The 15594-nt window shown below is 36.8% G+C and overlaps 1 protein-coding gene across 2 annotated transcripts in view; it reads left to right on the forward strand.

Moving 5' to 3' along the window:
- The first annotated feature begins 240 nt into the window (after positions 1–240).
- Positions 241–15594, forward strand: part of pth2ra (parathyroid hormone 2 receptor a) — an 87022-nt gene continuing 71668 nt past the window's right edge. The window contains exons 1-3 of one of the 2 annotated variants that reach the window (XM_036209633.1): positions 241–1180; positions 1281–1365; positions 5843–5948. In XM_036209633.1, coding sequence (XP_036065526.1) covers positions 5843–5948 — 106 coding nt within the window. In that variant the 5' untranslated portion in view covers positions 241–1180; positions 1281–1365. The remainder of the gene's footprint in view (positions 1181–1280; positions 1366–5842; positions 5949–15594) is intronic. The other variant, XM_024287309.2, reaches the window with a different exon arrangement.

Raw genomic sequence — 15594 nt, forward strand, 5'->3', positions numbered from 1 at the left:
GTGTTCGTACTTCCCACTGATTTAAAGACTGTTGCCAATTTTTTTTTCATTTTTTTTATATTAAGTAAATTCTGGATCAGGACTGTAGGCATGTTTCATTGATCTGATATGTGTTTTTATTATTTTAATTAGTCTTTTTTAAAATGTGTTTAATATAACTTTGGACATTAACTGTTTAGTTTCTGTATTTTATTTTAGTAAAATGAAAAGTGTTTTCTGCCAACACCAGGCTGATATGTGCATGAAACTACAGATTTAGATCAATAAATTAAATAATATTAAACATCTAGCACCTTTAGAATGACAGGAACATCCAGACACCCTTTGGGGCTTTGGGGCAGTAGATAATCAGATGTGGCAGAGGACAAAAGAAAGCCACAGCTGCCTGTGCAGCAGCTCTCAGAACCTCCTGCCTCCCCACTTTTCCATCAGCAGCTCCTTTTTTCTTTTAATGAGACTCTTAATGGGAGTAACGCATCCTTCCAGCCACCTGATTTCCCACGTGGAGGTCTAGACGTCCGTCATGGTGGGTTTAATCTGGCCCCGTGGTATGGAGACGCTTGCTATGGGGGCATCTAGGTGGCTGCTGCCATCACCTGGTGGCACGAAGGTGAAATCCCGTGGACACCAGCGCGCAACTGTGGACGCAGAGTGGATAAGACCATAAAGGGGGCGCGTGAAGAGCGCTCCAGTGGAGAGTGCGCACAGACTGATTGGGCTAATGAAACACAGGCGTGTGATGGCACTTGAACGTCACACCTCCCTCGCCGACTAAAGAGCGGCTCGGCAGCTGTTTGGATCCACTGTTAGTCACAGCACAGCAGGAGCAGCTGCGCCAGAGACTCCTCATCCTCCTCCTCATCCTCTCCTCCTCCTCCTCATTCGCCGCCGCAGCGATGACAGGACCAGAAGCGCGCGTCCACGGACGCGTCCTGGAGTGGGGATTTTGGATTTGATGATCCGGATCTATTGTCCTCGTGCGGATCGGGGGCTGTTGGAGCACAGCTGGGAAGTTGTGACAGGAGATGCGCCGCTTTAACAGATGATCCAACTGATGGAACAAACTCGATGTGATTTGGAAACGTGCTCACCGGCGGGAATGAGAGAGAGGCGCGGAGGGGCCAACTTTTTGGCGTGGATCTTAAACTTTTTCCTTTACTGGCAGTGGATTGACGCACAGGTGAGAGATGCTCTTCGGACTGAAACATTTTTCCCTCTCTTGCTCCTCACGTTCACAGTTTTTTTATGCGTAAACTATCAGATGGTTGGCTGTGTTACAGAACTGGTAAAAGAAGAGATGACAAATATAGAAGTGGTGTCCATCCTGTTCAAAAAGCTATTGCAGACTCAGCACCCTGGAACAAAGTGAGTCATTTACTCCTAATTGTCACAGCCCAGCCTGAAAGGCTCCAGACTGAGTCTATAGCATCACTGTCTCCTCTGAGAAATGGATTTTCAAGCACCTGAGAGCACCTCATTTCTTTTTTTCTTCTTGATGATTTAGGGCGTTTTTTTTCCTCCCCTCAAAAATCCCTCCTTCCAAATAGCAGATTCGTGACTTGCATGTTTTTTTTCCTTTTCCCAGTGAAATGAATAAAGCAGTGCAGCTTAGAGGCTCGTTTGAGGTAGACACAGATCAAGGAAAGGGTAGAGGTGCCTGACAGGCATCTGGATTTGTTACCTTATCGGTCATTGAGCAGTGAGGGTTAAAGTCAAGAGTGAGGAGCTCCATGAGGAGTTTGTGGGCTGAAGAATGTGTCTCCTTTGTAAAAAAAACCACAGGATTCATGACCAAAAACTAGAAAATTAACTAATTGCAAATTTGGGAAAAATTAGTTGGGATTATTATTATTTTTTTTAATTTACAGTATTTGCCGACCACTTATTATCTGCAAATAATCAAGAAAATGAAAATTACATGATTTGAAAACCCGCTGGACCATGGATCAAATAGCCCGCTTTCTGTGAAAAAGCAATATAAACCAAAGGAAAAAATTGAGATTAAAGTAAAAAAAAAACAATATGTATTTATTTTGTGAATAACCAGGGTATAAGTGGGAAAAGAACCCAATGAAGTGTTTTGATGCACACTGTGGATGACTGCACCGCTTAGGGAGAGAGAGACTGCTGCTCCGAGTGGTGCGATTAATTTGCGTTAATAAATATTAACGCGTTAATCATAATTTGTTAATCGCTTAAATGCGTCAACATTAAACATAAAAAAATATTTAAACAATAATGCACTGTATATTGTTTTAAAATGTATTCCCAATATTTTAAGCGCATAATTTAGAATATTTAAACAAAACTGTTTTCCTTTTGGACAAAGAAAACAATAAAGCAATCATTGCTGTTCTTTTTCTAAGCAACCTTTAGCAGGTGAATTCACATCAGAGCGAGGACTTATTTCGTCTTTATCGAAGCATTAACACAAACTTCATGATTAGGTCCCCGTTTGGCTGTTTAAAAAAATATGTAACACAAAGGAAAACATCTCAAAACAACACTGTCATTTTGTCAAGGATTATAAAATATTCAGACATTCAGGACTCTGATGGATCACAGGTTTCAGCTCGAGAGTTCCTGTTATTTTCGGAATGGAACCTCCAAACTTCAACATCTCACAGAAGAAGCCGTGAAATTCCTCACTCCAAACCAGCTACAACACAAAAACGATACAAGTGGCCACATGTATTATTGATACAGTCTCATTAGTTATTGTTTGACATTTTAAATGGAATAAAACTAAATCCTACCTGCAAACTAACAATTACACTAACTTTTAAGTGAAATCTTAAAGTCCCCCTTCAATGAAAATCATGTTTTTTTTTTTTTTGTTTGGCATTTTTCTAATGAAAAAGAACAAATGTAATAAGAAATCATTTTGTTTTTACATTTCTGAGTATTTCTCCTTTTAAATCTGTCAGTCAAGCTGTCACAGACTCTGGTTGAATGAATGATCTTCTTTACGCCACAGCAGGTCTGCTGCACACTAAACTCTCATCTGACAAATAGATCCATCTACGTCTTTGTTTTCCTCGTCTGAGCAGGAATCTGGACCAAAACTGGAGAGCTTAAATATCACTCGGCATTTTCGTTGCGCCGATAATGTTAGGTTGAGGGTGTGAGGGGCTGTAAGCTAGCAAGAGAGCATGTAAACAAAGGCATGATGGGAAATATGGACAGGCTTACTGTCCCGCCCTCAACTCGGAGGTCAATTTCTGGTGATCTACTGCCGCTCTGCAGAAACTATGTCCTAGAAAATCACAAGTGTTTTGATTTTAATTAAAAATTAAATAATCATGATTAAATAACCACTGGGAACGCTTTTAGAATAGATCAAAAGATGATCGGAGTGGGACTTAAAATGATTTGAAGTGCTGTAATGATCTGTCCAGTTTACATGTTTGTTATGGTTGTTATAATACTAAAACGTGTCTTTTTTTTTTAATTTTGGAAAAGAAACTTTAACCTTGAAGCAAATTGGCATTTCAAGAACTTGGTAGCAGACCGCCTATGTATTAGAAGTGTTCAAATGGCTCTTTTATTAAAGTCTCTACAGAAGTGTCTCAATACTCAATTTTAGGCCCTATTTTATTTTTTTTATATTCATTTTTGTGCCAATTCGTCAAATGTAATATTTCACTTGTCAAAATCTTTTTACTCTTAGTTCAACCCTTGCAGTCTTCCTTGTTCAGTTTTGTTTGCATTTACTGGTCTTGCAGTGTCTTCACATAAACGGGAAGTACTAGAGAATAATCCATCGCTACAAACAGTCCAAGGTAAAATCAATAAAAATACCTTTAAGCTATGAATACCTTGAATTTTTGTTAGATCTGGACTTCTCAGGCAGATGTTGTAAATTGGATCTGTAAGTTGAAGGTGAAGCTTCATTCTATTGCAAAAAGAAATCCAGTTTTTTTTCCCCTCGGAGCTCATAAATTCTTGGTATCTGCAGCCTACATTTACCTTTGCCGGATGGTTGTGGTGTTTGTGTGTGAATGCCTCTGAGATACGCATCAGGCTTTAGTCGTCTCACTCGCTGTAAACCGTACACAAGAGCAGAAAGGCTTTCAATGAGCTTGTGAAGGTATTTTATCTACAAAAGTCTTCCTGGGCTTGTTCCAACTTAATTAAGCTCTCTTCTATAAAAGGGTCAAGAAGTCATTATGCTCTTCATTCAAATGACTTGTCATTGGCTTGTTCTCCATGTCAGGATCAATTTTAGGGAACAAGTCTCATTCTGGGGCTGCTTGTGGTGTAGTGGTTGGCGCTTTTACCTCACAGTGAGAAGGGAACAGTTCAAGTCTTTTTTGTGTGGAGTTTGTATGTTTTCCCCGCGCACGGCCGTTTCCTCCCAGTCCTCAAACATTCCTCGTAGGTTAATTGGTGATCCTAAATTGTTGATGGGTGTGCATGTGACCCTGCAACAGACTAGCAACCTGTTCAGTAGAGATTGGCATGTCGATTATTTTGATTCGGATCTTTCGACTCTCTACTAATAAATATCAAAACTTTTTTTTTTTTTCACAAATGAGACAGTTTTGAGGACGTGCGTTCCTGCATCAACCTGTGCAGGGGAAAAATAAAAGAACAACATTTCAGGATCTTTTTAATTATTATTTTGATGAAAAAAAGAAAAATATTGACCCGAGCAGGACCTCAGGTCTGTACCATTGATTTAAAGGGTCACCAAACCCCAAGTCAACTTTTTTTGGCTGCTGAACTCTATAAATGGGTCTTAAAATGTGTTGTCTGTTGGTCATTACCACATTTTTGACTATTTAAAATGAAGTTGTTTAATTCTGGAAATAGTCAAGAACCGTCTGTGTGCTGCCCCCTACAGGTTGTGGGCGGAGTCAGCCTCCAACTTCCCTGTTTGGTTACTCTTTAACACTGAAAGTCAACAGAAAAAAAAACAAACAAACCAAAAAAATTCTTTCAACTACCTTTCGAGCAAAACCCATCCCTACTGTTCAGGGTGTACCCCACCTTTGCCCAACTGTAGCTGGAATAGGCTCCAGCAACCTCATGACTATGAAAGGGATTCAGATAAATTCAGATGATGGATTAAAGCTTTGTTCTGTCTGGAGCTCTTACTGAAATGAAGGCGTCTAATTTTTTTTTTTTTTTGAGTACTTTTTCCACAAGTATTCTACTCTTATTTACGTATGATTAAAAAAATGTATATATATAATTTATTTGTCTATTATTTCACTGTTTGTGACATGTGCTGCAGATCTTGTCGCCATCTTGAACTCAACAAGTCATAAAGGTTCAAAAGTCTCTTTACTTCCTCCAGTTTTAGGTTTTTGGTTACTACCAACAGTTTTGTACGTTCATATTTTCTTCAGACAGCAATGTTCTTGTTAGACTTTGTGTTCACAGAAGGATCTTAAAATCTTTTCTCAGAGAGCAGTTGTTTTGCTAAAGCCTAAAACTTCACTGAGGATTGAATGCTGAGCTCTGAATAATACTTCTTAATTATCATCGAGGGAGCTGGTACGTACATGCTGAAGATGTAAATCCTCAAGTAATGAAAATCTATCAGGACATTAAGTCCACGTCTAAATCTATGTGTGATGAAAACTAAAGACGTACAAATCTTTGGTTAATATTTAACCAAATATGGTTGAGTGTGTGTGAAGAAAATGAAGTTTTGATTATAAATTATTCATTTTTTTTGTTGAGGTTTTTCTTGCTTCCTCTTTATCCATCTGTCCAGAGCAGATGGAGGACGCCAAGTTGGCCCAAATGTGTTTTGACGTTTGAAGTGACGGATGATTTATTTCCAAACTGCGAGCGGGGTCACAGATCTGCCGTCTTCTGTTGTGCATCACAGATGGGGTTCGACGGTCCCCTGTCTGCGCAGGAGCAGATGCTCATCCTGTATGAAGTCAAAACGCAGTGCTACCAGAACCTCTCCAGCATGGAACCAACAACCACAGGTACTCCACTCTTTAAGATTATTCTGAAGCATTAAAAGAAGCTTTATTTTCCTTTTCAATTTGGGAAAAACGATTTAATTACTGAGCAGTGGCTGGGATAGGCTCCAGCATCCTTGTGACTTCAAAGGGGATTAGGCGGATTTGGAAAATAAATGGATTCAATCGCCTCATTAAAAAACGAAAAATAAAGTTTGATCATTTAATACTTGTGGCTTTTCGACTTCTCAAAAGCTCTTAATTATAGCAACTTTTCTGAACCTAAAACTGCAGCCCGTGTCACAGGACTGACCTCTGAACGCCGTGCTGTGCGCCAGGCGCACATAATGTGGTGAAATTATGTGTGGGCACTTCTGAAAGCAACAAGTGTCTCATCTATTGGCTCCAGAAAAATAAAGAAGTCACGCTCATTTTGCATGTGTTTCCAGGGTGACGAGTCCCGTCCCAGAAGCGGAGACATTACGGCTTCTGTGAAAAGCCTGGAGTCTCATTTATTAAGAAAAATCTAATTCTGCTTTGATTTCCAGGTAAACAGGCTGTGCAAACCGGGTCGTGAGCATCTATTCAGTGACCACTTCAGCAAAAAAAAAAAAAAAAAAAGCCAACAGAATAATCCTTACTAAAAATAGAGAAGTAAATTTAAAAAGTAGAGGATAGGAAAAATAAACAGTAAATAATTAAAGCAGGATACATGCTTTGAATGTTCTACTCAATAATTGTGTCCCGCAGGAATGCAAGCACCAGATTTTTTTTTTTTTTTTTACAATACTTTTCTTGAAAATGTCACCCCCATCACATACCTAAAAACTTACTGAAATGTATACGCACCTATAGTACACGATAAATGAATTTTGGGTAACGAAAATGCAGACTACATGTCAGCCGACTCCAGCAACACCGTCGTTAAGGCCGCACAACACCACTACGGTGAAGCCCCAAAACAACACTGCTCTCGAGGAGATCTGCATGGAGGAATGGACCAAAATACCAGTTTGAGAAAACCCTGTGATGACGTTTGACTGCTGTCATTGCCAACATATATATATAGATATATAACAAAGTATTGAGTTAACCTTTCTTTACTGGCCTAATGTGTATTTTCCTACCATAATTTGCAAATAAATTATTTAAAAATAAATTTTTTAGATTTTTTTTTTTCTTATTTTGTCTCTCATAGTTGAGGTATACCTATGATTAAAATTACAGACCCCTGTCATCTTTTTAAGTGGGAGAACTTGCACAGTTGGTGGCTGACTAAATACTTTATTGCCCCGCTGTAACGTTAGTTGTCGACTATTTTAATAGTTGACATACTTGTGAGTAATCCACTAATCCTGGACACCCGACTTCTCCCTGTTCGTCCTGCTCCCCTCTGGAAAGAGGTCCAGGTCCATCAGGACTTACAGACTCAGAAGTTTTACTTGTTGCGACTTTGTTGTTTTTCAACTTGGATTGCTAATCCAATACGTCTAGAACTTCCATGTACTTTCTGCACTGACTAAAAATTCTGATGATCAGATGTGCATCTGTGACGTGTCACACACTCGTGAAAGTCACACTTGCGTGGTTTTACCTCAAAGTCATCAACATTTCACTCCCTTATTTTGTCAAGAACCACAAATGTTGGGTCATACGCATGTGAAATGTGTTTGTACTTCACACTCGGACAAAACAGATTTTGAATTTGCATAAAAAAAAGCTTGTGTTGTGAGAAAAACTCCCAAATGCAGTAGTATTTAGCTGCACACACACGTCTAACTCCAGATTATAAACTTACATTTGCACTCTACAAATTTTAGAGAAAGCACTGGTCTTAATATGGGATTTAAAATAAATAAAATAAGAGCTATTGCCCTCAAACGGAACTCCACAGGTGCTCTGTTGGGTTGTAGCTCGTCTCGTTTCTAAAGTAGAGAAAGGAATATCTTTCCACAAGCAGGATATCCCACATGTACAACTTTATTAAAATTAAATAACATTTAACCAGAAAAATCCACCTTCAAAAACATTATTCAAAAATGTATACATTCATGCTGTTGTAATCAAAATTGATGATTTAAAAGTACATCAACAACTGATAAAAGGGTCCACAAAATACAAATACATGTAGGAAAAACAGAATTTAGTTTTGTGCTGAGATTGTGATTACATTGTAAACTTCCACTCTAAATGTCTTTTGATCCATTTTCAAAGCAGTGGTCTTTCAATTATGCAGATTTGATCCAAAAATTAAAAAAAAAAAATCTGTTGACAGTTTCTGCAGAGCAGCAGAAGTTTTATCAGAGATTCATCAGAGCTGTAGGTGGGACTGTTGGTGTGGTACAACCCCACCCCCTCTTCCCTTCTCCACTGCTAAGAGCTTGGATCAGGGAGCTTGTTGCCCACACAGTGTATTTTTAGAACAAGAAATTATCTTTTTCAAAAATATATATTTTTTCGATTTATAACAATTCCAATGAAGAAATTCTTAGAAATGCATTTTTAATCTTAGTTTTTGTCTTCTGTCATCAGAAAATTGCCACAAGAACATTTTTAAAATGTGATTTTCATTGGAGTACGTCTTTAACTCCTGGTTCTCCGCTGCTTTTATTTTAGGATTTTACCAAACTGTTGAATTTTGAAAATGTCTTTTTAAAATTTTTATGTCCAGAAATGTTTTGCAACAAATTGTGCACTAAGGAGATAATTTTACCCGTAGAGCAGAAGAAAGCCTCCTGGCTTTCCGATTGGTTAACTGTTTTTAAGTCCCGCCTCTGAGCGTGACCAAAATTTGCTCTAGAAACTTCCCGTAAAAAGTTTGAAGTCTATGTGTGCAGCACACCTGAGTTGATGTTTTTTTTTTTTATGCTGATTGCTTCTTGAGTGTGAAAACCAACACATGTGACAACATTCGACATTTAAAACACATGAGTGAATTTCACATTAAGACTACGTGACACAGCACTGATGCATGTCTTAAAGGAACATGTTAACCTCCATAATAAAAGCTACAGACGGATTCTTGTTTGGGGAAATCTAGTGATGCAATTCTTGATAGTCACACTTTTAATGATGAAGGTGAACTGATTTGTTCAATCAGATGAGTTTTTAATAAATGGTTCATGTCACTGCTGGAGTGTTAAACCAAACCAAGCAAGGCTGGTGGAAATCTGTGATTTCAGCCTCGTTGTGTCAAAGCACATTGTGCATGAGGCTTCTGTTCACATCAAAATAATAATTAAAAAAAAAAATCTGACACTTTTGAGGGTCATGAGGATTATAGTTCTTGTCCTTGTTTCTACTGCTGCAGTTTAAGGCTGTTCTGGACCCATCTGTGCAAAAAAAAAAACAATGAGTTCAGACGTTTCATCTCTAGATGTTTCATCAGTGAAAGTGTACACAGCAAGATTTACATCTATATTATTTAAATCTTTAAATAACACTGACAGACTTGTGGAGGAAGTTATTTTATTCTCAAAAAGACCTAGCAGAATATAATATCCCTTTCATTTGTCTAATGCAGTCACAATGTACTGCAGCAGGATTTTTAGAATAATGATTAAGGACATAAATCTCATTTCTTAAAAGAAAAAAAGAAAAAAAAAAAAAAATCTACTTTTTTATGATTTTGATGGAAAACTTTTATAATTCTTGGCATGTCTTATGTGAATTCAGTCATCCTTCCCTTGAAATTTATACGTTTTTCTTTAAGTAAAAAGGAAAACAAGAATTAAAGGAATCTGAAAGTTTTTCTGTTTTCTTTGAAAATTAAACTTGCAGAATCTTTACTAGAAATTCAAAGATTAAATGTCAGGAACTGCAGTGAAAGACTCTACAAATATGCAGAAGACCAGGCTGGTAACAAGAACTGAAAACTAATGAACAACCTGTGAAACAATAAAGCAGCAACAAAAAGATGACAAATAAGGCGCTTGAATACACTGAGGATAATTGACTTCAGTGAAGACAGCTGTGTATGATTACCGTATGAAAGCAGCTGAGACACAAAACCAAGAAAAACAGGACATGAACCAAGAAAACAGAACAGAAATAATAATTAAAAAAAGCCAAAATCCTCACATTAAAAATTAATTATCGTCTCTATTTATTTGAAAAAGCTTAAGTAAAAAAAAAAAAAAAAATCTATTAGAGTTTGGTTTATCTTGAAAACTAACGAAGAAAAATAAAAAAGTTACACACTAAAATATTAACAGATATTTTTGGGGTTTTTTTGGCTAGTTTTTGGTAAAAAAAAACAAAACAATTTTTTACTTTTACAAATGCACATTTTCAACTTTAATTCATGTTATATTTAGTAACTACATGATAAGTAAGCAAGTTAAATATTTATGTTTAAGTAACATTTTTTTCTAATTAATATGTTTAGTTTACAAACTAGGTGTTTAGGTTGTAAACTAAATATTTAATTTTACAAACTGAAACATTTAGTTTAACTTTTAGCTCCCAGAGGAATAGAATAAAGAGAAGTCTTTCCCATTTATATGATTTGAACAAGAGAAATATATATTCACTTACGTTCAAATCATTACATTCACACAAAAAGATACAAAAAAGATTGTAAAAAAGGAATTGTATTTTAACATTATAGGTGTGTATTTTTCCCTCTCACACGATTTGATGCATATCTCGATACATGGTCCACAAATTGATAAAAGAATTCAACTAACTTTTTAGAGATTTGATACAGTTTGATTATTTTACAAAAAACGCTCAAATCCAAATATTTCTTATTCATCTGGCATTTAAAGCTATAAATAATAACCCATGGCGTTTGACAGAAAAATGTATTCTGGTGTTGACTTGGATGAAGAAAGTTTATGATTGGACGTCTTTTTGTTTGCATCGCATGAACATAAAAAGACATAGACGTAGAAACACAAAATGGGAAGAAAAACTGTAGTTTACCAGAAATCAAATATTTACGTCTTGATTGATTTTATACTTTTTAACCATCATAATCTTTGGAGTTCCTCGATCAATTTTTGATATGTAACCAATATTTTTTACATCCCTACTTAACACACATTTTAGCCTTTTAGCCATTGTTCTTTATTTACTATAAATACACTCTGAAACATGACACATTGATTTAAAATGCTCAGATGGTTGATGGGTTAGATATGCTGCACAATCCATAATGTTTTTCTTATTGGGTCCGTGTTACAGTACAGTAGTATGTGTAAGTCTCCAGAGCAGCTGTATTTCTTTTTTTGTGTAACTAGAAATGACAACATTTTTGTCAAAGTGTCTAATGTCTAAATAAAAGAAGCAAGTAAAGACAAACACAAATTACACAGTAAAAAACATTTAACTTTTAGAGAGTTGAAGGTAACAACTCTGAAAATTAGAGAAAAAAATACTCTAAGGCTAATGCCAAGTTCATTCTATTCAATTCCATGTTAACCCTTTAATAATATAATAAAAAACATAAAAAAAATCTTGAATTTTTAAAATTTCTTATTGCCTTGGATGAATAAAACTCCCAATGAATGTCTTAATGTTTTCAACTATTTGAGAAAGGTGTTAAAATGAAATTAAATTTGCTGGAATATTACAAAGTGATGTGTTTTTACTCTGTTCAAAACAATTTAATTTGACCTAAGAGTTCATTAATTTGCTTCATAACTACTAAATAATGTGTTCTGCTTTAGTCTTTGAGCTTTAGTTTTTATATATTTACAGTGTGACGGTGTATTGAACAGCTTTAACCTAACCCAGCAAATTTAAATAAATACAAAAACATTTATTTTGTTTCATGTTTCATGTTACAAAGTAGTGTGAGACCCGTAAATACGAGAGGTTTAGATAAACGTGAGTTTAGATTTGGTTTATGTTTCATGTAAGTGAAAATACTCTATTTAGATTTTAAAAAGTTGATACTGAAACACAGACACTTTTTTTATTTTTTATTTTTACTTTGTTCTATCAAACTCCTATCTCTTACTTTATCTCTCTCTCTGTCTTTCTCTCTCCATCTCTATGTCTCTTTCTATTTCTGTCTCTCTCTCTCTCTCTCTCTCTCTATGTCTATTTGCTCTGTAAAGATGAATATGCTGCCAAAGAAATGAGAAACTTTCTAAGGAAGTAGAAGGATCAGCAGGAAGTCCTGCAGAAACTGCTGTTCAGTCTGCAGCACGAATGTGTTTTTGTGAGAAAACAGTACAGCTGCATTCATGCGTTGATGCCCTGCTGCTTTGCCACTTGTTGTACTACTAATGACCTTTTTTTCCTTCTGTTTTTTTTCTTATCAAGTTGGTAGTTTTTGTGCTTCCATCACCACTCTGGCTGGTGTTGCACTGATTAAACCAACAATGAGCTCATCTTTCATGTTTTCAGTTCTGTCTCCATCTTCAGTTGCCTCCAAATTGACCTCATGAAAGCTTTTCAGAGAATATAGCCTGAGCTAAAGGCACCAGAGGACTCCAGTGGGAGCTTACAGGCTTTGATAGACTAGCACTCAATACGTTATGGTTTTGTTGAGTTTTGCACATGTTTCCATAGATGTAATATCAGCTTTAAATCTCCATCTACGTCTTGCTGCTCAGTTTCTTTTCTGTACAGTTTTGCTCTTTTTTTTCAACAAGTTGGTAAGGATGTAAAGGCTTTTCAGTCTGACATGTTACCCAAAGACACAACTACATGGAGTTCTCGGGTCCATCTTATTCGTATTTACCACTCGGGAGCTCAGCAATCACCACTGACAGTAAAGGAGAACTGGACAGAGTGAGAATGGTGTCCACAGAAAAAAGTTTGCTTCAGGCTTCAGCTATGAAGTATGAAGTAGTCATGTATTGCGTCTTCGAATGTGCTTCTGTGTTATGGTGTATTTGTTTTTGCTTTTATCTAAACATTGTACGCAGTGTTGAGATATGATCTTTTTGTCACCCATGCCCTAGCCCCCCCATGTGACCTTCTACTCCTATTCTAATAAGGGGTGCTATTCGGTTGGCTGCTTCCGCAGGGAACCTTGAACCTTCTGTGTGTACCTCTCTTTGTCTTGTTTGGGATGTACTGAAAAACAATGAATTTCCCCTCTGTGGGACTAATAAAGGCAACTTCTTCTTCTTCTTCTTCCATTCAGTCACCATTTATTGCAATTCGGACGACACCATGTTGGAACCAGACCTCGTTGGTAAGCAGTGATTGGTCTGAGTCGGTCTGAGTCAGCGTCTCTATGGGAAGGACTCGCCAATCAGGAGTGAGCTTGTTGGAAGTCCACACCCCCACCACTTGAAAGCAGGCTGCACAAAATCTGTCAGCCAAATGTTTTGAAAGTTGGATGTGGGGGCCAGCAGGCTCCACCTACTTTTAATTTAGGGATCTGATTGGTCAGTTTATAACTTGAATATCTTGGACTACAGAAAAAAAGGAGAATTAGCAAAAACATGTTAATTAAAGGTATCAGAGAAAGACTGGTTATTCTCACCAGAATGAGTAATTTCTCCAGAGAAGTCTAGGAGCTTCTTGGAGTCTGCGGGCATTCCCTGTTTGGAAGGAGAGGGTGGAAGGGTGTTCTGAGTCTAGATTCCTACACAAAGGCTACCACACATGCTCAATACCACTCAGTACTCAGTGAGGAGATCCAACTGTCCACAACATATAACATTTTCAAAAATTGAAAAAATGCCTCATCGACACTTTATCCTGCAGGTATCAAAAGATATAGCTGTGGTGAATGTTTGTCTTGACTCGCTGTGATGTTTTGTTATTTGTAATTTAGTGTTTTATATTGAAAAATGTGTTATATTTTGAAAAAAACAGATTTTCTCATGTGTCTTGATATAACTTCCTGCCAGTATTGATGCGGATCGGTCGCACACAAAATCGACCAGCTCACCAGTGCAAGGCGTGAGCCTTCTGCGGAGGACCGTCTAGTGTAAAACCACATTATAGGTTAACAAGGACTCGCCTTCACTACCGCGCCACTTTACAGAGCTTCTGCATCCAATGTGGACCAGGCGTTATGCATCAATATGCAAAGCTGCTTTTCTCGCCGTTCAAGTTATGTTAATTGGGTCGAATACTTGCGGGACTTCAAAGAATGTTATGTAGGTGTTGCCATAGAGATCTATGATGCTAAAGGGATGAAGCCTTTTATCTGTGAAAGATGCTATATAAATAAAGTTTACTTACTTACTTAAAGCACCATTTTGGGGAATGCCATTTACCATCAAATCCAAATTTATGTTTGTATATGAAGTATAAAGGACATTTCATCTGCTTTATCAGAATAGTAAACATAGAGCTTCTCTGTATGTGTGTTGTGTGTAGCATCCTGATGGAAATGACTCAATCACACAGCTGATGCTCATTGACTTATCTTCAGTTTTTCAGCTCCAGTCTCTGTGCGCTGGATCTTTTTTTTTAAATCAGCAGTCGGTTACCTCTCTGATCTTAGTCCAGATAGAATCAATGAGTTTTTCTTCTGTTAATATCGTTCCTCTCGGTTATCTGAGGCTCAGATGCTTTCTATCCTTTCTAGCTTTTGTAAATGTTGCCGTGTCAAAATCTCTATAGGTCTATCAGTCTCCATGAAATGTATTCTCTCAAGGATTCACAAACACATTAAAGAGTATCACAAACCCTTAAAAATAAACGCCACATAAAGAGAAACAAAAAAATATTAAGTCAGAAAGGAAAGATAAAAGATTAAACATGTCATAACATAAATATAGCATGATTTTAAACTCTTTCAAGATACTCAGCAGCCAGCAAAGCATTCTGGAAAAAACGTGGTTACAATAGTATCAGGTAATTTACTGTGATTTAAAATAACTCAAATATAACATGAAAAAGCATCTTTACACCAAAACCTTCAGAGACCCAGAATACAAAAAAACAAATGGGATATGCCATAAATTTAGCAGCTCCAAAGATGAGAAGAGAGGACTTGCATAAAAATATAAATATTGACATATAAATATAGACATTAGCAAAGCCTCATTAAAAAGACTGGGGAATTTTACTCATTATGTTAATAATTTAACGTAAAATAAACCAGTTACATATTTCCTCTAAAACAAATCTGACACAGAAAAAACAAAATAAAAGCAAGAAAAATGCAAAAAAAAATAAATAAACATTATCCCTAAAGCTGTCTCCCTTCTACTCACCACCGCCATCAACATTAAAGTACGTTTTCATCCACATTCCGTGTTATTTCTTTCTCTTAAGAGGTGGTATTACCAAAAACATGTCACATACCGTATCTGCTCCTGTCACACTTTAGAACCCTTTGTGGCCCAAGAGTCAAAAGGTTTGCCCAGCCCTGCCCAGGAGGAGTTTACATTATTTGGAGGTACGTGAGGCGAAATGACCTCCTCTCAAGGTCAAAGGTCAACTAAACTTCAGCAGTAGTTGTACACTAAAAATGGCAGAATATGTGTGAAATTTTGCTCAGATCACTTGAACAAATGTTTTCTGGTTCTATATCGTGCAAAAATGTGAAAATTGCCAAATTTCACACTTTGTCACAAAATGGCAGCCAACCCAAAGGACCTGTTGCAATAATCTTCCTTTGGAAATATCAAAACTGTATGTTCAAATTCCCTCCTGACATTTGATGAATGAATGAATGAATGAATGAATGAATGAATGAATGAATGAATGAAATGGTTTATTTCAAGCAATCAGGTCATAATACATACAT

Source organism: Oryzias melastigma, linkage group LG21, assembly GCF_002922805.2.
Source record: "Oryzias melastigma strain HK-1 linkage group LG21, ASM292280v2, whole genome shotgun sequence".
Taxonomy (NCBI): domain Eukaryota; kingdom Metazoa; phylum Chordata; class Actinopteri; order Beloniformes; family Adrianichthyidae; genus Oryzias; species Oryzias melastigma.